The 25170-nt window shown below is 40.4% G+C and overlaps 1 protein-coding gene across 2 annotated transcripts in view; it reads right to left on the bottom strand.

Moving 5' to 3' along the window:
• Positions 1 to 25170, bottom strand: part of SLC6A11 (solute carrier family 6 member 11) — a 473797-nt gene that overhangs the window by 177162 nt on the left and 271465 nt on the right. For both annotated transcript variants that reach the window (XM_073592347.1, XM_073592348.1), the window contains one exon: positions 16855 to 16989. In XM_073592347.1, the coding sequence (XP_073448448.1) occupies positions 16855 to 16989 (135 nt within the window). The remainder of the gene's footprint in view (positions 1 to 16854; positions 16990 to 25170) is intronic.

Here is a 25170-nt window from a genome sequence, read left to right as displayed (position 1 = left end):
GACGAGCTCACAAGGTCCACTTTGAAACAAGGGAAGGGTGAAGAAAAGCAAGGACGATGGACCTTTCTGAATAATGACTCCTACACCATTCTTGCTACTTGTCTCTTAAACGGATTTAGAGACCGCTCACAGACCTTTCTGTGACACTGCTTTTACCCTCATTTGCTATTCTAGTCCCCTTGCTGGTTTTATAGTTATTCACAATGCTACAGACTTCTTTTCCTTTTAGCCTATAGTTTCCATCTATACGCTTATAGGCTTTAACGGCATATATCAGTCATTGATATCAAGGTCTTCATGAAAAAACTTAATTTTTAGAGGACTGTGACAATGCATAATTGTATAAGTCAATCTTGTAGTGCTATTTTTATTAACAATTTTTTCCTGCTACGGGCGCACTGTGTGGGGCTGGTCCACATGCGCTTCCAACTATTCCTTAGAAACCAGTATGTCTCTGGGGACTAGGTTGTCTGTACCCTTTGGGTCAGACCTCTATTGTTTTTTTTTCCAGGCTTCGGGGGGTGTCTCCTCTCCCGAACCCTGATTCTGTATGATAGGAGACTTTCCTTTCTCTTTTTTCCTATTTCTTCTTTTCTCTTCCTATTCTCTTCCCCTTTTTATTGATACATATCTAACCTGTCTTTATGTTACAGAAATCCACATTCTCAGATTAATAACATATATAATCCTCCAATCTTATCCAGTAAATGAGGTCATTATCATGCTTTTGGTCAGCAGACTTTCTAGGGTGACTTAATTCACAAGTACATTTTTATTGACTTTCATGGCTGACAACACATAGCTACTCACAATGTTCAAGGCCTTAACTCCCCAATTAAAAGAAGAAAAATTCTGGATTACCATAAATCCCTTAACATAGATATTCTCCTACTCCAAGAGATGCATTTTCCTGTACGGTATAGTCCCAAATTTATACACCCACACTTTCCCCAATTTCACCTATCCAGCGCTGACAATAAAACTAAAGGGGTAGCTATCATTTTTTCAAAATCGTGTAAATTTGAAAAGAATATAGAGTACATTGATCATAAAGGGAGAATCCTTTTGGTACAGGGTACAATAGAAGGACACCTTTACACTATAGTATCTTATTATGCTCACAATAGAGGACAGGCTGTCTTTTTTTAAGACTATGATGGACACATTAAACCTTATGCTTGCGGGCACAGTCATTTTTGGCGGAGATTTAAATGTAGCATTCGATCAGACTTTGGATAAATCTAAACCCTTAAAGGATCAACTATTTTACCCAACCAAAGAAAGTCATAAAATTGCAAGAATAATTTCTACTCATTGATTAGCTGATGCCTGGAGGGAGCTAAACCCCACTAAACGTGATTTTACACATTATTCACACACTCATAATGTTTATGCTAGAATAGACCATATTCTGACCCCCACATATCTAATACCATCAATTCACAGCGCTCACATTAAAGATACAGATCATTCAATATCTGATCATTCAGTGGTTGTCATAACTTTACGTTCTAGTATGTTAAGTAGGAAGCGAGGTCATTGGAAATTAAATGAGTCAATTCTATCTAACCCACATAATGTAGCGTTAATCGATAAAGCACTTATAGATTATTTCTCTTTTAATGACACGGGGGACATTTCATCTGAAACTCTTTGGGCTGCCCACAAGGCCTTCATTCGGGGTAAAATTATTTAAATCTCTACCCAAACCAAAAGAGAACAAAGAACTGAAATAGAGCGTCTAGAAACTGAGTTCACTACCCTCAGAGTTCGCCACAAATGAGATCCATCCTCGGTCTCTATTTCCCTATTGGCTAAAACTAGACTGGATCTCAACCTAGCCCTGATAGGGTCATTACTAGCGACAAAACTCCCCCCCCATTCAAAATTCATACAACACCCAAGATCAGAATAGCAGGTCAACCCCCCACAGCTAATCCAGTCAAAATCTTGGACGCATTCCAAGATTTCTATTCCAACCTTTACAGCTCATCTTCCCATTCAGACAAAGATCCAGAATTTAAATATCTAGATGAATTCCCTATCCCAACTTTAACTTCCTCACATAAAAATTTACTAGAAGCTCCCTTCATGGTAGATGAGGTTCAGGAGGTCATTAAAGGCCTCAAAAGAGGGTCAGCACCAGGACCTGATGGTTTATCCATTCCCTATTACAAAGCCTTCTCAAGAACTTTAGCACCGCATCTGACCGATTTCTTTAACTCTAAAACACAGGGTGTTCCCTTAGATATTCACCTCAACTCAGCATACATCACAGTCATCCCCAAACCTGATAAAAATCCTGAAGAAGTCAACAATTATTGCCCAATCTCATTAATAATGATATCAAGATAATGACAAAAATATTGACCAACCGTTTACCATCCTTTATCAATTCCTATATACATAAAGACCAAGTGGGCTTTATTCCGGGCAGACAAGGCCTGGAACAAATAAGACGAGCAATTAATTTGATCTTCATTCTACAATCTGGCTTGAGGGGAGGAGTAAGACAGGAAGGGCTTCTTTTATCACTTGACCTGCAATAGGCCTTTGATACAATTTCTTGGCCATACATTTTCTCCCTTTTAGAGCACTGGGGTTTTGGTAGGTGCTTCATAAGACTGCTTCAATTCCTGTACTCGCAACCTAAGGCGCTAATTCGTCTACAAGGACATTATTCGAAACCAATAACTATAGCCAGGGGAACGAGACATTGATGTCTGCTTTCCCCTATAATATTCGCCTTTGCTATAGAGACTTTGGCAATAGATATTCGCCACAATCCAAACATTAAAGGGGTATCATGCGGAGATCAAACCCACAAATGTGGGCTCTTTGCAGATGATCTTCTCTTATTCGTGACTTTTCCATTGACCTCTCTTCCAAACATATGTCAGACCCTTAATAAATTTTCTAAAATAACAGGCCTGAAGGTCAACTATACAAAATCCCAAGCCCTTAATGTTTCAATCCCCCCCCCCACCAACTGTATCTCAGTTAAAACAAATTCGATTGGAATGACAGCTCCATCAAATACCTGGGTATTACACTTACTGTCGCTTCGAAAATCTCTACACAAACAACTATCCTCCTTTATATAAGAAATTAGAAAATTACCTTAAAACCTGGTCCAAACATGAATTCTCCTGGTTAGGTAAGATCAATTCGATGAAAATGACCTTACTCCCAATAATTTTATATTTTTTCAGATCTCTTCCCATTCCAATTAATAAATCTCATTTGAAAAAACTCCAGAGCAAGATTCTCAAATTCACATGGGGTGCCTTTGGCTATCGATTACCCCAACACACCTTATTTCACCATAAAAGTAAGGGAGGACTAGGTCTTTCTGATCTTCACAAATATTATATAGCTGCTAGACTGGCTCAACTATCCATAATTTACTCAAAGCCTGAAAAACCAGACTGGATCAATATAGAGCAACAAGCAGTACCCCACTTATCCCTAGATTATTTATTATGGTGTCCTCCTAAGAAACGACCTCCCATAATGGCCCCAACTATGTCCCAATCTTGGTCTCTTTGGGACAGCCTCATAACTCACCCGACTCTCATTTCCATAGGACGTCCCCTATCACACTTATTCAATAATCCAGACTTCCCTCCAGGCTTAGATAGGAAAACATTCCAATGGTGGGTGGACAAGGGACTATATCGTATAGGATATTTCTTTAGATCTGGAAAGCCCATAACCCTTACCTATTGCGTCAATACGCTGAAACTTCCTGATTCTGAAAGACTCCGTTTCAATCTCATTTCTAAATTCTTACACCAAATTTGGAAGGATAAACCCCTTCCGCTCCAATTCACAAAATTTGAGATCTGGTGTGAACAAGCTATGGAACAAAAAGGATGAATTTCTGTGATTTACTCGTGCCTCACTCACCCTACAGCTAAATCCTCCTATATGGAGGCCTGGGAAAATGATCTTCAATTCTGTTCAGACTTAGAAACCTGGCATACCGCCTACTCAAAATCTTTCAGGGGAATTCTTAATGTTTCCCTGATGGAAGCTAACATTAAGGTTATAACCAGGTGGTATTTAACCCCCACCAGGCTTGCAACCATATATCCAACTGCAGATCCAACTTGTTTCAGAGGTTGTCAACTATTGGGAACGATGGTTCATACTTGGTGGGGATGTCCTAGGATCCGACCATTTTGGAACAAAGTTTTTAATATGATATTTAAGGTGACTGGTCATCAGATTCCTAGGTCCATTCTTGTAGCTTTTCTAAATGCCCACATAACTCTCATTCCCAAGCACACACAAAAAATAATTCACTTCATACTCACAGGAGACAAGCTTATAATAGCAAAAGCTTGGAAGAAACCTAGGCCCTTCTTGTCAGAGGTCAGAAGAAAAGTTTCCTGGATAATGACCCAAGAAAAGTCAGCTAGCATTTTAACCGACAGGATCCCACAGTTTGAAAAAATCTGAGATCCTTGGGCTAAATATATAGGGACTTATATTTTGCATGGTGTCACACTGGCACTCTCTCCTTCCAAGCATTAGGATAGACCCGCATCCCCTTTCTTTCTCTCCTTTTCCTTTCCTTCTCTTCTTCTGTCCTTTTATCTATATGTTTTTAGGATACCTGGAAATGACATTTGAAGATTCTTATCTCTAATTTTAATTTATTAAATCAACAATTATAGATAAGTTCATTTTATCTTCCTTCATGTTGGACTGGATATTCCACCCCGGGGGGTGGGGTCATTGGGGTGGTGGAGAGTTTGCTCCTTCAGCACAGTATGATCCCGTTAGGGGTGCTGGGGTTGGGCATACCTCTATTTCCTTAGTGCTCTCCATCAGACCGGGTTACCTAATAAGTTGGCACCTCAGGATTGGAATATTCACTATTATTTATTTATATCCACTTTAATTTTATTCCCAATTATTAATAGCTTACTGTTGTGAATGCATCATTTTCCAAGATTTAATGTTATGAAATATTGATGAACATTTAAAACGTTTATTAAATGTATCGTACTGTATTCTATGTATTTTTAAAATAAAATATTTTGAAAGTAACATGTTGTTGTATGACTCTAATGGCAATTAAAATGATTGCAAGTTTTGTTTTTTTGCCTATAAAAATATGTTATACTTACCTGCTCTGTTGAAGTGGATTTGCACAGAGCAGCCCAGATCCTCTTCTTCCGTTGAGTGCTCCCACAGCAAGCAGCTTTGTAATGGGTCACCCAAGCCGAGTCACAGCTCCCTGTGCTCATTCAGACATGGAGCACCAGTCCCGCCCCCTCTCTCTCGTGATTGGCTAGCTGACTTTGATTAACAGCAGTGGGAGCCAATGTGTCTGAGCCAATCAGGAAGAAGAATCTCGGACGGCTGAGACACACATGGACATTGCTAGACAGAGAGGGACCTCAAGTAAGAATTAGGTGGGCTAAGGGGGGCTGCTGCACACAGAAGGCTTTTTATTTTAATGCATTAAGATAAAAAAAACTTCTGAATTTACAATCCCTTTAAGAAAAGGACATTGTGTCATACATATTGTCATTTACATATTTTTATATATAATTATATTGCTTATATTTACTTAGTGGTTACAAATGGCTGCATGGTCTTCTTGGTTGTCTTTTTTTCTTTTGGGATCATGCACAATATTTCTCATGATGTGATGTTTTATTGTACAAAACCAGTACACATTACATGTAAATCATACGTTCTGATTAGTAGGGATGGGTGAATGGTTCGGTCGAACTTTGGTTATTCGACCGTTCGGCGAACACCGAACAATATGCTGGTGTTCGGGGGAAATTCGAAAGCCGCGGAACACCGTTAGTCTATGGGACACTAACATGAAAAACCTAAAGTGCTAATTTTAAAGGCTTATATGCAAGTTATTGTCATAAAAAGTGTTTGGGGCCCTGGGTCCTGCCCCAGGGGACATGTATCAATGCAAAAAAAAAGTTTTAAAAATGTCTGTTTTTTCAGGAGCAGTGATTTTAATAATGCTTAAAGTCAAACAATAAAAATGAAATATTCCTTTACATTTCGTGCCTGGGGGTGGGGGGTGTGTTTATAGTATGCCTGTAAAGTAGCACAGTTTCCCCATGTTTAGAACAATACTGTAGCAAAATTACATTTCTAAAGGAAAAAAATCATTTAAAACTGATTGCTTTAATGAATTGTCAGGTCTCGGAAAAATATAGATAAAACTCATTGAAAAAAACGGAATGGGTTCACCCCAGTCCATTACCAGGCCCTTTGGGTCTGGTATGAATATTAAGGGGAAAATTGCGTGGGGGTCCCCTCAAAATCCATACCAGGCCTGAAGGGGAACCCTGCGCCAAATTAAAAATGATGGCGTATGGGCCCCCCAAAATCCATACCAGACCCTTATCCAAGCATGCAACCTGGCAGGCCACAGGAAAAGAGGGGGGACAAGAGAGCGACCCCCCCCGAACTGTACTAGGCCACATGCCCTCAACATGGGGAGGGTGCGTTGGTGTCTGACCCCAAAGCACCCTGTCCCCACAAGGGCCTCATCCCCACAACCCTTGCCCGGTGGTTGTGGGGGTCTGCGAGTGGGGGACGTATCAGAATCTGGAAGGCCCCTTTAACAAGGGGATCCCCAGATCCTGACTCCCCTATATGTGAATTGGTAATGGGGTACATTGTACCCCTACCATTTCACAAAAAAGTGTCAAAAATGGTAAAAAAGAGACAGCTTGAGACAAGTCCTTTATTAAAATTTTTTTTTTTTAAATATCCAGCGATGTAAATCCACACCGCCCGATGGAGCAAAAAAAAAAAAAAAAGCCGCAACAGTTCCGCCTCCATGGGAGGCTCCCGCCAAGTAACGCTTCTTCTCGATGACAGCTAATATATAGCTGAGGGCGGGGCCACCCGGTGACGTAAACAGGGGACCCTGTCCCCTCTGACGCCACGGGGAAGCCCCTGTGGTGCCAGAGGGGGGCGGGTCATCCATTTACGGGTTCCCCTTAATATTCATACCAGACCCAAAGGGCCTGGTAATGGACTGGGGGGGAACCCATGCCGTTTTTTTCAATGAGTTTTATCTATATTGCCGAGACCCGACAATTCATTACAGCCGAGATCAGTTTTAAATTACTTTTTTCCTTTAGAAATGTCATTTTGCTGTGGTACTGTTCTAAACACGGGAAAACTGCGCCACTTTACAGGCATACTCTAGACACCCCCCAGGCACAATATTTAAAGTAATATTTCATTTTTATTTTTCACTTTAAGCATTATTAAAATCACTGCTCCTGAAAAAAACTGACGTCTTTAAAACTTTTTTGTGGATTGATACATGTCCCCTGGGGCAGGACCCAGGCCCCCAAACACTTTTTAAGACAATAACTTGCATATAAGCCTTTAAAATTAGCACTTTTGGGGGCGCATGCGCGGCGCTGAGCGTGATGGACGTCTGAGACTGTAGCTCCGTCCAGCCCGGGAAGATAACGGCTTCAGCAGGGCCATTATCAGCTATTTTCGCAGCGATTTTATCACCCCTCGAGCCCCTTATACCTGGTGCATGCCTGGGAGAAAGAAAAAGCCCAGAGGATCGGCTCAACACACCTTAACACACTATCTCCTCCGCGCTCGTGATCTAGGCAGCATGTCTCAAGATGGCGCTGCGGGAAGAAACAAACCTCCGTCTCCGGCCTCCTCTCCTGGACGTTTCACAGACCAGACACCTCCCCTGGATCCTAACCGTGAGTACGCTGCGTCTCTCACCAAGTTAGACCTAGAAAGCAGCCTGGAGGCCATGTACGCAAGGCTTGCTACAAAGTTCCAAACGGAGCTCCACAAAACTTCTCACACACTCTCCCAAGAGATTGCATCCTTAGGCTCCAGGACAGAAAGACTGGAAACTAAGCACGATGAGCTGGCACTAGCTTACAGTGACCTCTCCAGAGAACACGATTCTCTAGCCACGTCCTTCTCCCTGATGCAATCCCAAATTGAGGACCTCGATAACCGCAACAGACGCAACAATCTGCGCATAAGAGGTATACCAGAATCTGTTACGGATCTCATCCCCACAATAATCCGCCTATTCAAATCCCTGCTCCCTGACACTGACGCCGGAGCGTTCACCTGTGATCGTATTCACAGAGCCCTCAGGCCTAAACCTCCAGAAGATAAGCCTCCCAGGGATATTGTTCTTTGCATGAAGGACTTTCTAACTAAGGAGGAGATCCTCAGAGCTGCTCGTAATCAACAACGCATCACTCTGGACGATCGTACCATCCAAATATATCCTGATATTTCTCCCGCCAGCTTGGATAGGAGACGTGGCATGAAAGAGATTACATCTGCCCTCCAAGCAGCTCGCATACGCTACAGGTGGGGCATTCCATTTAAACTGGTAATTCCCCACAATGGTACCACTTACTCTGCCACATCACTCCTGGAAGGTCAAGAGATTCTTGTAAAATTGGGCCTTTTGGATCCGGATGTCATTCGCTGACCCCCTTCTACTCCTAGACCTTCACCCATTTGGCAGACCCCCCCAACCAGGAGAGACAGACGGAGGATCAGATACGACATCGGAGATAGATTTGATGAACCCTTTCCTTGATCGTCTCAGCACAGCCGATCACCACAAGATACCCCAGCAACTTGCATCTTCCACCTGATTTCAATGTCCCGGACATCGGTCCCTTGGAGCTGCGACATGCACACCCCACCCAGCAACAGTCTGTAGACTCAGACCTACTTTTTCTTTTATTTTTGGTTTGAGTCATTACTGCAGGCCTGTTCTCTTTTTATTTTTTTGGCTTTATATCCACTTGATCTGCAAAGTTCAGAACATTTTCCAGGCTGGGTTCGAGACCTTGTAGTCTCGGTAGTTGATATTTCTTTTATCAGGTTTATTACAGCCACCTGATCCGGTTTCTAATTATGAAGACATTTGTATTACTATCTGACTTATGTTTTTTTTTTCTTATCTTTTTTTCTTTTTATTTTTTTATTTCTCTCCTTTTTAGCCTCAGGTTTCGGTCCACCATTATTCTATGTATGCATCGATTATCTCTTGCAGAAATATTTTGCAGGTTATTTGCTCTACTAGGCCTTTATGGCTTAATTTTTTTTGGTATGTCACAACCCTCTACCCTCCAGTGCTTGAGTATGTCGGCCCTTTGCTTGATTCCTGGAAAGATAGGTGCCTGTCTTAGGACACTTTTGGCTCCTGTTTTTCCCCAGTCTATAGTGTATAACAACATTCACCATGGTAATTAAATGTATATCACACAATGTTAAAGGTTTCAATTCCCCATCTAAAAGGAAGAAGGCCTTTGCCTTTTATAAGCAGCTGGGTACAAAAATTCTCCTCTTACAGGAGACACACTTTGCTCATTCCTCGCATCCTAAATTCCTTCACAGAAGCTTTCCTTAATCTTTTTGCTCTTTACACCAGACGAAAAGTAGGGGTGCCGCCATACTCTTGCACAGATCCTTCCCAATGGAAGTTAAACAGATATTTAAAGACAAAGGAAGTAGATATGTCATAATCAAAGGTCAGATTCATAACAGAGAACTTACTATTGCTAGTATCTATGCTCCACATGACTCCCCCGCCTCTTTTTTTCACTCCTTTTTTGACCGCCTTTCTCATTTTCAGTCACCACACATGATAATTGGTGGGGATTTTAACATGGTTGCCAATCCTAACCTTGATAGATCCAATTTATCCCCCTCCTCCAAATCATTTCCCCGCTCTCTCTCCAGGGGACTGCTTGAACATCAACTGGTAGATTCCTGGAGAGCTCTCAACATTGGTTCTAAAGAATACACATTCTACTCCCATCCCCATAAAAGTTATGCAAGATTGGATTATATCTATACTACCCCTATTATTCTGGCTAATACTACAGAGTCTAGCATCCACCCTTGCACGTGGTCTGACCACCATGCCACTGCCTTCACCACTACTTACATCAGGCTTGCTCCTACCTCTTACTCCTGGCGTCTAAATGAGGCCCTCCTCTCGGATGCAGTAGTGGAGGCAGAAGTTGCACAAACTATTGCAGAATATTTTAACCTCAATGCCGTCCCAGAAACCCCCCCTGCCATTGTCTGGACGGCACATAAAGCAGTCCTTAGGGGCAAATTAATTAGTTTAGCCTCGGCCCAAAACAAAATTGACAAACAAAACATCTTAACCCTTACCAAAGACCTAGATAACCTCTACAAAAATACCAATCTCTTACACTTAGCCGCCACAAGACAGCTGATTGATCAAAAAAGACTAGAGTTGGATGGCATTTTGTCCAAGAGGGCGGAAAAGACTCTACGTTGGTCTAAAGCCAAATATCTTCTCCATGAGGGCTCCGCTTCTACCCTCTTCGCCAGAAAGCTAAATCACTCTTCCCGCCCGCCCCACATATATAGACTGATGACCCCCACAGGACATCTTACTTCTCATCCCCAAGAGGTCCTTCATATCTTTGAACGATTTTATTCCTCCCTCCTATCCCCCTCCCAACTAAATCCCTCCCCTGCGGATGAGGCCTGGTTTCAGAACATTCCTCTACCACATCTTACACCAACACAACTTGATAAACTGAACGCCCCCATCACTCCGGCGGAGGTATTGAAAGTAATTAAATCTCTGAAATCAGGCTCAGCCCCAGGCCCTGACGGATTTTCCTCCTTATACTATAAGAAATTCTCATCCCTCCTTACCACTAGGTTAACTCATATATTTAATTGGGTCCTACAGGGGGGTAGCTTCCCTGAAGAAATGTTACTTGCCAATATGTCCCTGTTACCAAAACCTCACAAAAACCACACCCTACCCCAAAATTACCGACCTATCTCGGTCATTAATAATGATTTAAAAATTTTTAGCAGGATCATGGCTGACAGACTGGCGGGGGTTATTCCCACTTTGATTTCCCCTTTTCAGTCTGGATTTATACCCCATAGACTTATCACCGATAATATTCGTCTGGCGACAAATATAATACAAGATGCCAACCTTTTTTCTCGTAAACTCCTCATGCTTAGTCTAGACATACAGAAAGCATTCGACAGTGTCTCTTGGTCCTATATCACTACACTCCTACAACGTATGGGATTCCAGGGAGCTTTCCTACAAGCATTCTTGGCCCTTTATCGTAGCCCGAAGACTCGGATTAGGCTCCCTGGCTGTAACTCTAACTTTTTTGACCTGGGCAAGGGTACAAGACAGGGGTGCCCTATGTCGCCTCTAATTTTTGCGTTAGCCCTCGAACCTTTGGCCATAGCTATACTACAAAATCCTGATGTTACGGGTTATGTAAAGGGCCACTCGACATACAAATTTGGAATGTATGCTGATGACGTTCTAATGTTTCTCACCAACCCTCTGGTTTCTCTGCCAAACTTATTTCAGACTCTATCAAGCTTTGCAGAGATATCAGGTCTATCCATTAACATGGCAAAATCAAACGCCCTCCCCATAGGTTACTCCCCTGGAGAACTGCATCATCTTCAGTCAGTCTACCCCTTTATTTGGGCAGAGTCTCACCTTCTATACCTGGGTATCAACCTGGCTAATGATTTCGGCAGACTCTTTGAAGTAAACTTCCCACCTATGGTTTCTAAATTGAAAAGTATCCTCAAACAATGGTCACACCTCCACATTTCATTTCTTGGCAGAATTACTGCTCTCAAGATGACTATCCTCCCTAAACTGCTCTACCTTTTTAGATCCTTGCCACTTAAACTATCCAAAACATACCTTCACACTATCCAGGTGTTGTTTAATAGATTTATCTGGAAGGACAAACCCCCTCGCTTTGCCAAAGAAGTCCTGTATCGCTCTGCCAAGAGGGGGGGTTTGGGGGTTCCTCAAATTTGGCTTTACTACTTAGCCAGTAGATACACGCAACAAGCACAATGGAATATTTATAACTCCAGGGTCCCTTGGGTGCAGTTTGAAAGCGAATCTATCGCCCCCCTATATCTCCCTGGCCTTATGTGGTCCAACAATCAGACTAAATCAGTAGTAGCCTCTAAAAATTTGATTACGCATGCTGGCCTCCAACTCTGGGACTCATATAAAAAAACTTACAGTCTCATATCAGCTGTCCCTCTATATGCCTCATTTATAGGAGATTCTAGATTCCCATTGGCCTTTGATAGACCCTCCTCCTTCCAACTCTGGATAGACTTAAAACTAACTACATTAGACAAATTTTTTATAAACTCAAAATTTATCTCCTTTTCTCAGTTGCAATCCTTGCACCACATCCCAAACTCTGAATTTTACCACTTTTTACAAATACGTCACTTCTTCCAAAGGCACTACACTGGCCCCTCTGCGACCTCCACCACTCTATATGAGGACATATGCCATGACTCACCCCGCCAAAAAGGTCTGATCTCGCTAGTCTACGTTACCCTGGAAGCTAACTCAGAGGTCACAACCCTAAAATATAGATCCCAATGGGCAGCTGAGTTGGATCTTGCAGTCGATGACATAGACTGGGTGAAGGGCTGGCAGAACCTACGCAAATGCACTAAATCCATCATGGTTCGTGAAACTGCGATCAAACTGTTGACACGCTGGTACTACACCCCGTTGCGTATTCACAAGATCTACCCTCAATCATCCCCCCTCTGTTTTAGGGGATGTATGCAACAAGGCTCGTTTTTCCATATATTTTGGAATTGCGAAAAACTACGCCCTACTTGGAATGAGATCCTGAAAATAATTGACAAATTAGCGGGCAAACCTCTTAATATCTCATACCAACACTGTCTTTTATTTCAATCCCCCCCAGACACCCCTAAACCGTTGGTTAAACTGATTCACTCTATTTGTATAGCCTTGCATTGGGTGGTTGCGCTGCATTGGAAATCAGCTTCAGTGCCATTTTCTCAAGTTATTGCAAGAATAGACCACATGATGTTGTCAGACCAGATCTTCCACACCCTACATGACACTATCCATCAATATGATGCCATCTGGAATCCCTGGTTCTTATTTAGGCTCCAAACCTGACGTTCTTATATTCTTCTTTTCTTTTTATTTTATTATATTTTGTACATTTTATTTTCCTACCTAGTGCCTTTTGTTTTTTTTTGATTTGTGCGTTTGTATTATTTTATCTATTCAACTTAGTCTCAGACTTTCAGTATATGTCGATAGCTCTAATAGAGATATATAACTCAGCAGTTTATATTGGAACGTAGTCTCTGCTTACATTCCATGTCCCTACACTCTTTGTATTCATTGCTCTGATTGTCTTGGATGTATTACACCTTCTCTGTTATTCTTAAAAACAAAATAAAAACTTTTTGAAAACAAAAAAAAAAAAATTAGCACTTTTAATTTTTCATGTTCGTGTCCCATAGACTTTAACGGTGTTCGTGTGGTCTTCCAAATTTTTTGCCTGTTCGGATGTTCTGGTGCGGACCGAACTGAGGGGTGTTTGGCTCAACCTTATTGATCAGTAACAAGAAACATTTTGCAGTTTTCTCCTTCAGTAATTTTCTTTTGGAAGATCTTAATTGGCTCTTGAAATTTGTGTACACACTATATGAAAATCTTGTGATCATTCCAAATAGACCCCATTAGTGATTGCCACATCTGTTAGAGGCTAAACTTACCATTCCATAGATATGGTCATACACAGTTAGGACTACATTGCAAATTTGGGCCAAATGTGACATTTCCAACTCCATCAAAACATTTTTGTTCCCTTTTGGCCACAGAGGAAAGGACAATGTTAACAGACAGGGCCTCCTCGGCTTTTGTATAATCACCAAAAAACATTCTGTTTTTGGGAACATATCTGCATATGGTAAGAACAAGTTATGATACACAATTTAAAGTTATTCGTATTCATATTAAATAACCTTCCACTAACCTAGTTTGGCATAAGTTAGGATTACTATTACTGCACTTTGTGTGCTCATCTTAGCTCTTGTACTAACTTACTGAATAAAACTGCCACCTTTATTTTCATAGATCACATTACTTGATGATGAGAAGGCGAGCTGCCTTTAAATGCAGTGGAACGGATCTACTGTGCATAAATTGTACCAAATATAAAATGGGAATATATTGTACAGTACATAACCAATCCATTACAATTACCAGTATTTAACTCACTGGATCTTCTTAAATGACATTGAATATGTATAGTATACTCATTTTAATGGAGTAACTAAAGCCCAAAATGGAGGCTTTCATGTTGTAATAATTTATTTTTATCTGATAAAATCACAAATATTTAAACAGTCTATGAACAAGCAGTGCCTAACACATTTTTGCATATTCGATTTGAATCAAATTTGATTCAAATATGGATGAAAAATTTGAATTAAAAAACAAAACAAATGAAAACAAAACTAATTACAAAACTAAATCATTCTAACATAACAAATATAACTAAACAAAATGTTTAACTTAAAGGAGCTGTAAAGGCAGAAGGTTTACAATAAAAAAAACCTTCTGTGTGCAGCAGCCTCCCTAGCACCCCCTAATACTTACCTGAGCTCAATCTCTATACAGCGATGTCCATGAGTCCCTCTGCCTTCCGGGACTCTTCCCCCTGATTGGCTGACACAGCAGCGGCACCATTGACTCCTGCAGCTGTTAATCAAATTCAGTTAGCCAATCAGGAAAGAGAGGAGGCAGGGTCGAATGGAAGCTCCGTGTCTGAATGGACACACAAATCTGCAGCTCGGCTCAGGTGTCCCCGTAGCAAGCTGCTTGCTGTGTGGGGAGCTCGACAGGAAGGAGGGGCCAGGAGAACAGAAGAGGGACCCGAGAAGCAGAGGATTGGGGCTGCTCTGTGCAAATCCACTGCAACAGAGCAGGTAAGTATAACATGTTTGTTATTTTTTTTTTAAAAACTAGACTCTACAATCACTTTAACAAACTCATCCAAAACTAACCACAATTAATTTTTTCATTTTGCACATGTCTAATTCCACCAGTTGCACTCCCCCTAGTATGTACAGTGCATGCATGTTTTTAGACCCCAAGTGCATAACTTTACATTTATCAATATTAAATCTAATTTTTTGCATGTAATTCCACAACATAGCATGGTGTCATCTAAAAAGACTGAAATAGTACTTTTAATCCCAGACGCTATATAATTTATAAATATATTAAAAAGCAACAATGAACTTTGGGGTACACCACTAATAAAGTTAGATCATTCAGAGTATGAATCATTAACCACTACTCTCTGTTTATGGTCTTTTAGCCAGTTTTCTATTCATTTACAAATGGATTTTTCCATACCTGTAGACTTTCCCTTACACATTAGCCGTGTGTGTGGAACTATGTCAAGTGCCTTTGCAAAATTCAGGTATACTACGTCCACAGCCATTCCTTTGCCTAAGATTTTGCTTACCTCCTCATAAAAAGAAATCAGATTTGTCTGACAACTTCTGCCTTTCATGAATCCATGCTGTCTGTTGCTTAAAATATTTCTTTCAAGCAAGCATATTTCTTTCAAGCAAAACTCGTCTATATGGCTCTTTATTAAACTCTCCAGTATCTTCCCAACTATAGAAGTTAAACTAACAGGTCTAGAGTTACTTGGTAAAGACTTTGATCCTTTTTTAAATATAGGCACCACATTGCCCTTATGCCAACACCAGTCATTAAAGAGTCATTAAAAATGAGAAACAATGGCTTTGAAATGAGAGAGCTCAATTCTTTTAGGACACATAGGTATATGCCATCTGGTCCAGGTGCTTTATTCACCTTTATTCTGTGTAAATATTTCTTGACCATATTTTGAGCCATAATGGCTTATTTGGGGCTATGGTAATATCTTCCCCATTATAGAATTAAGCTCCCCCATCCTCCTTTATACACAGAGCTAAAAAAGTATTTTAAAAAATTGCCTTCTCTTTGTCCCCAGTCACCCACTCCAGATTATTTTATAAAGGGCCTACATGCTCAGACCTGACATTTTTTACTATTAATACATTTGAAGAATTTTGGGGGGTTTGTCCTACTATGTTTTTCAATCTGTCATTTGTTTTGAATTTTTGCAGCCTTGATTTCCTTTGTACATATTCTGTTGACTTGTGTTATACTACATATAGTGCTATGATCACCCCCCACTTAAAAAAAAAAAGTCCCTATCAACCTAAAAAAATGCACAAAAGAAAGGAAAAGGCAGTTTAACCTAAAATAAAGATGCTATCACAAAATAAAATAAAAAGCAATATACCCCCAAGGCCAGTTTAAAAAATACCACCTTCAAAACAAAAGACCTTTATTTCCAATTTTTGTATTTTTTTTAAGAAAAGCCTTACAGCAGGGAAACAAGCTTACTGTGGATGAGACATCAGCTAAAACTGACTACAGACTTCAAATCAACCACACATGAAAATGAAAGACAAAAAAGTCCCCAACACTAAGAAGAAAAAAGTCAGTAAAGGGAATTATTGTCTAAAGAGCTAGCAGTCATATTTAAAATATAGTTTCTCCCAATGCAATTTGTCAGCTTTGCCTATGCATTCCCCACAACAGTTTTATAATTTACTGACACTATGACTGCTTTGTGCCCTCCATGCTTTTATAATGGGGCGAATGGCTTAAACAAAATCTCCCTTATTGGCCCTACTTAGCCAGCTGGCCCTACCTCAAAGGTCTTGCAGTGAATTATGCTTTAAAAAAAAATCCTCCCAGATGAATCTGCACACAAATTCGCTGAAGCATGAATCCTGGACCTGCATGGTTCACCTCAAATCCAAATTGCACCCCTATTCATGAATATGCATTAGACTTTGTACTGAACTGCCAATTCCCTAGTACATTATAGCAGACAGTCTTCTTGATAAGGGCAATATGATAGGCAGTTGATTTCTCACCTGTGGATCTGAGAGTCGAGATAAATCAGGATACAAGTAAAATTTAATTCCTTGTGATGCTCCAGGTAAAGTGACCCCACGGACTAAGAGGACTAGCAGCATAACATAGGGGAAAGTTGCAGTGACATAGACCACCTGTATAAGAAATATCATAAGGTTAGATTCATATGGCATACAGTAAATATGTCAACACACTTACAATCCATCAGCAGACCCTGAACCCAGGGCTTTAGCCCACACATTCTGCATGAAATGCAAAATCTAAGTACCTACTGAAAGAGAAAAATGCAGAAATAAAAAAAAAAACGTTTTTTCTGCATCCAATTCATGAATTTATGTGCACCATGACCTTTCAGGATATTAGAAGGAGCAAGAATAGGGACTGTGTGAAATTGCAGATGATTGTAGGGTAGAGGTATTGGGTACCCTTTTTCTCCTTATGTCAGGTCACCTGAGACCAGGTGACAGATGCACTCCGTAGGAGTCGGAAGTGCACCGCTAAGATAGTGGACCCTAGGACTGATTGCTGTGGATAGTACCCAGGGAGGTTCAGGAAGCAGGTCTACTGGATAAAAAAATCTAAATAAGTGCGCTTACAGCCTGTATACAAAGACTAGTGACATTAATAATAATAATAATAATAATAATAATAATAATAATAATAATAAAAAATGGATTAATTGAACGTGCATGAATAAAAGTGCAATAAAATAAATGACATGAGAAGAGTGTGCACTTGTGTGCAAAAACACACATATCCACAATTCAAATATAACATATACTGAATGAGTGATCACTTCAAACTATCACTAAACAGAGTGAAATTCATCAGTGGTGAAAATACGTAACAGTAGTTATTTTAGTCCATAAACTGAAGAGCAAAAAAGTTCCATGAGTGTGTATCAACTTCATAAAAGTAGGGAAACACATCCACATTCCATCCCGCCGTACCCCATATAGGTGAAGGGAGAAGAGAGGAGTATAAAGATGTGACTCTCTGTTGAAATAAATCCAAAGAAATGCTGAAGGTGGACCCTTACCCTGAATGGTGGACCTCCCTATTAGCAAGGTCTGACAAGCAAGGAGATTTTGCCCCCTGCGGGGACCGTGAAGTGGTGGCGTCCACTGATTCCTGGCCTGATTTCCGGCCAGGAATCAGGACATAACGAAAGGGTTTTGTTCAGAACAGCAACAAAAAGGTGGACAGTTTGGATAACGCCGGGTGGGAGGAGTTGGACACATCAGCTGTGTTGGACGCCACCACACCACCACCACGGTCCCCGCAGAGGGCAAAATCTGCTTGCTTGTCAGACTTTGCTAATAGGCAGGTCCACCATTCAGGATAAGGGTCCACCTTCAGCATTTCTTTGGATTTATTTCAACAGAGAGTCACATCTTTATACTCCTCTCTTCTCCCTTCACCTATATGGGGTACGGCGGGATGGAATGTGGATGTGTTTCCCTACTTTTATGAAGTTGATACACACTCATGGAACTTTTTTGCTCTTCAGTTTATGGACTAAAATCACTACTTTTATGTATTTTCACCACTGATGAATTTCACTCTGTTTAGTGATAGTTTGAAGTGATCACTCATTCAGTATATGTTTATATTTGAATTGTGGATATGTGTGTTTTTGCACACAAGTGCACACTCTTCTCATGTCATTTATTTTATTGCACTTTTATTCATGCACGTTCAATTAATCCATTTTTTATTCGATTAATGTCACTAGTCTTTGTATACAGGTTGTAAGCGCACTTATTTAGATTTTTTAGTTTACTTTACACAGATATTGGTGTTTATTTGTGCAGCTATAGTTTTGTGTTCCTTTTATTTATGTTTAAGTTTCCTAGCGCATTTTTTTCCCATTTTTATTTAGGTCTACTGGATCACTAACACAGATCCCAGTGGGAGCTAGAGCATAGATTCCCCAGGGCGCAGAGTCTAAGAGCAAGCAGGTGTTCACCAAAGCCTCTAGTGGTGAGGATGGACTGCGCTGCAGTCTGGCTCCAGGTCGCGGCCCCTAGGGTCTCACAGCTCACGCTAACGGTAGACTACAGGAGAAGGAAGCAGCAGGCTGGAACAACAAGGATAGTAAAGGGATAAGGCAGAGGTCAGGGCGACTAGCAGACAGGAACAACAGAGTACACGCCAAAGGTTCAGGGTCACAGGCAAACAGGGATAGTCGGGGAAACGCCAAAAGTTCAGGGTCACGAGCAGACAGGAATACTTGGGAACACGCCAAGGTCAGTAACAGAGACAAATAAAGAGCACACGACAAGCAGGAAACAGGAAGCCAAACACACAATGAATACATAATGGTTGATCAGCAAGGTTGGCTTGCAATGCACAGGTTAATATAGTGTTCCTAATTTGAGGCTGAGGTGGAGCAATGCTGAGGGAAGATTATATAAGCAGTCAGGTGAGAGTGGCTGGCCTCTAAAGGTGAACACATGGAGAAGGTAAGCTGACAGACAAAGATTACTGCATAACCATGACACGTTAGGTCTCAGTTTATGTGTATTTCCTACGACAGACATTAGTTCTACCATGTCAATGTTTCAGGTCCCAAAAAAAGAAACACCCAGGAAGATGGGCATTACATTTATTCTTTTTTGAATGTCCCGCCAACACACATCATTGCAGCTTAATCCTGGCCCTATTTTAAGAATGCAACATGCAAATGCATTGGCTTAGTTCATAGGAGTGCCATTCATGCATTACCACATTGTATTTTTGAGCGCCTTAGGTTGGAGAATATGGCATAACAGAAGCACTGTCAGATTTTACTGCTAGTGCCATACGATCTACTCACTTTATCTGGGGTGTTCTGACATAAAAAGGAGGCTATGCTATGTTTTCAATTGAACAGTGCAGAAACAATTTTTAATTATTTTCGGATTCTTTCTAATATGAGTATGGATATCTCTATGGATGTATATACTACTGTTATTAAACAAAATATTATGTTAATATATGTATCTAGATCTTAAATTACCATGTTTATTCACAAGGTATACAAATAAGTATTTTTTTTTTCAATTAACACAATAAAATGCTCTTTATATATAGGGTTCTTAATAGATAACTTCACTTTAAAATACATTAGCTCTTTTAATATATAAGGAAACTCTAAAAACAGAAATATTAACCCCTAGTTTTACTTTCATTGTGCTTTGAGAGCTGTAATCAGTCCCAAGCCACTCTAAATATTGTATTGTTTACATTTTGTCTGTCTGCATTCATATTATAGTGGCAAACAAGGACTGAGAAAAATGTAAATTATTTGATCAAATTTTGTAAATAAGTGTCTTCAGATCCACCGACCACAAATTACGATTTCTCTGCTTCATTGCACTAATGCAATTTCCTGAACAAAAGCAGGCAGTCCACACATACGTTTAGCTAAGCCTTCCCCACCCCTCTCTCTGAGACCTTCCTTATTTTCAACTTTGTTCTGGAGTCAGGATTTGTCCACTCTATACTTTTACTTTTATTTTTTAAGTGCACTGCAACATATAAATTATCATTTCTGGCTACTGGCACTGCAGATATTGAATTCAACAGGTATGTAAATGTCTTTCCCGCTTAATCCTTTGCTTTGCTCAGTCTTTATCTGCAGTTGCAGTGCTGACATAGGCAAGCTGCACAGAAACAATACAATGGGTTAATGATCTAAGCTTGTGATGACAGCCCTCAAAGCGTAGATTAAAAAAACATAATAGGTTATGCAACATATTTGCAATGTTGATTGGGATCCCTTTATAAATTAAATACGCTAATGTGTTTTAATTAATAAATGACCCAGTTATATAGCATGTCTTTGTTATACAGCATGCGGATTAAAACAGCTGTCAAGTGATTAACATGATTCTATGAATATTACACAGAAGGTCTACTTACTGATATTGTGCAGTCATCAGACATTACGTAGTTAATAGCAAAAGGAATTGCTCTGCTCACAAAAAACACTAATTTTTTAATTGGGAATAAAAAGTTGTTTATCATCTGATTTGTTTGGTTCATTTGAATGTTACTCTTTGAAGTATATACAAAAGGTTTGCTGGCAATATATTGAATTCCCTACAGTTTCTGCACTGGGGCCAACACACCCACGTGAGAATTTAATATGTTCTACTTCTAGTTAGGAAACAAAGACAAATGGAACATTATTTTGAATAACCAATATATAAATTGAGCATGAAGTAGACACAATTTGATACAAATATGCAAAAAGGAAGCTATGAAAATACACTATAAACCACAATATTTTTGGTATTTTATATTTTATATTTTACTTGATAGTTTAGCCAAACATTTAATGGCACTGATTTTTTTAATATTTGCAGCAATAGCACCCTGGGTAGCCAGTGTTTCCACTAGGACAGGACACCCCCAATTCCAGCCTCATGTCCTGTAGTAAACAGCTAGTTTGGCACTGCGGGGCACCTTGCCCCATTAGAAAATTCTGTAGGGCACACTCTTGGAATCCTCTTTGAGGTTCCAGCACTGAGAAGATTTCTTTACCCCCTATGAGTACAGAAGATAATAATAGTACTTTAAGTAAATAAAAAAAAAAAATGAACCTGACTATAAAGGAAGAAGGAAATGTTTTAAGGAAAACTAGAAAAATAGCTGGGGTGGGGGAATTATACTGTGATACATCAAACAATGTTTTTCTTCTTGGAAAATATCTTGGAGAAGTCAAATTCATGTTGGTGAAGAGTTGACAGGGAGGACACTATAATGCCGCGTACACACGGTCGGATTTTCCGACGGGAAATTTTGGATGTGAGCTTGTTGTCGGAAAGTCCATCGAACATTTGCTGTCGGACTTTCCGCCAACAAATATTTGATAGCAGGTTCTCGAATTTTCCCCCCAACAAAACTTTGTTGTCGGAAAGTCCAATCATGTGTACACAAGTCTGTCCCACAAAAGTTCAGGCATGCTCTGAATCAAGCAGAAGGAGCTGCACTGGCTATTGAACTTCCTTTTTCTCAGTTCATTGTACGTCTTGTATGTCACCGCGTTCCCACGTTCGGAATTGTTGACCAACATTTGTGTGACCGTGTGTATGCAAGACAAGTTTGAGCGAACAACCTTCGAACAAAAATCCACGGTTTTGTTGGCGGGACGTCAGATTGTGTGTACGGGGCATAACTTAGGAGTGATACTGGCTCCTCATTACCTACAAAATACAATTTAAAAACCTGATTCTAATATGCAAAACCTTTCAGAGGCAGAAAGTACATGAGAGCTATTCTGTAGATGGCAAACATAAACCCATCCAGACCTTCTGCTGTGGGCTCCAAATGTTCTTTTCTGCCTAAACCATAATTTCTCAGTCACACCAGGTCTTCTTTAGTTTCAGTCTCTGGGTCCACAATTACATGCTGTCCGGCTATCCCCATTTCTTCTTATGCCCTGTACACACGGTCGGACTTTGTTCGGACATTCCGACAACAAAATCCATGGATTTTTTCCGACGGATGTTGGCTCAAACTTGTCTTGCATACACACGGTCACACAAAGTTGTCAGAAAATCCGATCGTTCTAAACGCGGTGACGTAAAACACGTACGTCGGGACTATAAACGGGGCAGTGGCCAATAGCTTTCATCTCTTTATTTATTCTGAGCATGCGTGGCACTTTGTCCGTCCGATTTATGTACACACGATCGGAATTTTCGACAACGGATTTTGTTGTCGGAAAATTTTATATCCTGCTCTCAAACTTTGTGTGTCGGAAAATCCAATGGAAAATGTGTGATGGAGCCTACACACGGTCGGAATTTCCGACAACAAGGTCCTATCACACATTTTCCGTCGGAAAATCCGACCGTGTGTACGGGGCATTGGATGTCATAAAATCTTAAGTGTGCTGTCAAATACATTTTTTTCAGAGAAACAGATAATCTAGTTTCCCCTCAACCTCCTTCTCTCGCCATTTGGTATACTAAGCACTGCACTATTCAAGTGAACTTGGACACCATTTTAAAAGTTTAATGTAAATCTCTGTTTAATGGGCCCATTTATAAAGCAGCAGTAGAAAACAAATTGCATATTTGTGAAACTCAGCAGTATGCTTCACAAACGTGCTTAGCACTTTGCTGGATTTGGCACTTTTATTTTTAAAAGTTTAAATAGAAAACAGTTTTGCTTTAACTAAAACAGCTGCTGCCAAACGTCATAATCGTAGGAAAGTGAATATCTTGTACTTTCTTCACAGTGAATATAGAGAGATTTTACATAATAAAAATGTACGCAGTTATTAACAGAATAGGCGAACAGTATAATACAAAACAGATTACAGAAACTGCAGATTACATCAATCAGGCTAACGTGGCTGTATAGTATGGTCTCTATAAGAACATATTTTAAAAAAGAGCCTAGCTGAGAATCACTATTTAAAAGAGAAGTGCGGAAATAACAAAAAAATAACGAAATCATACATCTCCTAGATGGCTGCAGCACTGATCCCAGCTGCAGCTGTCCCCTACTTGCTCTATCCCTAGAACTGAACCATCAAACACTGCTGATCACTTAGTTCTCCCCCTACACTCTGAGCGGAGAGTGTCAATCACAGGCTCTTTGCTCTGCCCCTCCAGCGCTCACTGTGGAGCATGCTGAGTGACTGAGCCAGCTGCTGGTACAGGCATCTGAGTGGATACCGACTGTAAATTCTGTATATTTCCTGATCCTCGACCGGCTAAGTGATGTCAACCGAAAGCAAGCTTTAGCCCACTGTCGACTGAAAACAGGTCACAGGAGTGCAGAATGAATAAAAAAAAGGGCTTTGGCTATACTTCTCATTTAAGTAAAATAGTCCCAAAAACAAACAGCTGCTTGCAATTATCCTCATACCCAAAATCCCTCTCAGCGATGTCAAGGGTAGCCCTGGTAACATAGGGGAAAAGCAGGAGGGACCCAACACCTGAAGACAAAGTGTCACCTCAATGGCTCTGGTAGCAATTGGGGAGGTGCTCCCCACCGTAGCTGGGTCTTCCAGACAAGTTGCATGGTATTCGGCTCCTGCCCCACTGCTCACATGCCATTTCTTACAGTGGAGGGTCATTCACATGGTTACTTGTCCCTTGCGACCCTCTCTGATCTGCTGAGGGAGAGAAGCTGAGAAATCTGTCTTCCCAAAGTGTGTCCAGAAACTCAGGGAGTTGTGTGAAAACAAGCTAAAGGGGTCTATGCCTGCATCTGACCATGGTGAGTAAATGAGCTACAAATTATTCTCTGATACTGTTAATTGTCTTCAGTGACATATCTCCTGTATCAGATGTTATATTGTGACTATAGTGAAGCAATTCTAAATTTACTGGTGTGTTGTAGGGGAAAAAAAAAAACTTTACTTAGTCACATCTTCCATCTGTCTATAATTAGGATAAAATCTGTTCAAGCATAGTATTCCTCAATTTTTGTGATTTTGAAATATCTGGATGAGTTTCCAAATTGGTCACATCTTTTAGAAAAATCCTGTGATCCAGTTTGTATTGCACTGGTATAAGAAATAGCTGTTAAAGACCAATCGCTAAAACATTTTCATTGTTCCAATTTTTTATTATATATGTGATTTTCTGTGGCAGGAGATTGTATTCACAGTCATTGTAAGTTTATACCATTGAACATCTGAGTGTTTCCTTGTTCAGTCTCCACTGGTCTATTTCTGTCTGTCAGGGCTGGGCTCAGCCCTTCCTTCTCTGAGCTGGCCGCTCAGCTGTCAGCTAATTGGCAGCTTCTCTCTCTCCACAGTGACTCACCTGTTGATGATATCCTGCTCGTCAGTCCTGCCTACTTAAGCCGTCCAGCCCAGATGATCTCTGGTTACATCTCTAGAGTGTGTCCCTGTTAAAGACTTGCTTGGCTGACATTCCTTCTGGCTCCAGATCCTGCTTGCTGTTCTACTACGCTCATCTCTGGCTCCCTGACGTTTTGGCTTGTCTGACTATCCGTTCCGGTTCCAGAACTTTGGCTATGTTTTGACTACATTTACTCTGTTTACCTTTTTTTTATTATTATTAAACAAGTGAGATTTAACTGTACTTCTGTCTCAGTCTGATTCATGGTTTCCGACACTGGCCAATCATGCCTCCAGATATTGAAATTACTCTCCAGATCATGTTTTCTTAAGTCCATTTTTTTCTTTTGCATTTTTGTAGCCAGTAACTAATTCAATTTTTCTTGCTGTATACATACAATAGCTCACAGAAACAACTTACATTGGTGTTAAGATTTATCATTTATTGTCAAACATGCATGTATCATACAGTTTTTTTTTTGCACCTACAACATGGTAAATCTCT

The sequence above is a fragment of the Aquarana catesbeiana genome, linkage group LG07, assembly GCF_042186555.1.
Source record: "Aquarana catesbeiana isolate 2022-GZ linkage group LG07, ASM4218655v1, whole genome shotgun sequence".
NCBI classification, from domain to species: Eukaryota; Metazoa; Chordata; class Amphibia; order Anura; family Ranidae; genus Aquarana; species Aquarana catesbeiana.
The sequence above is the reverse complement of the archived record's forward strand: the minus strand, read 5'-3'. Positions and strand labels throughout refer to the sequence as shown.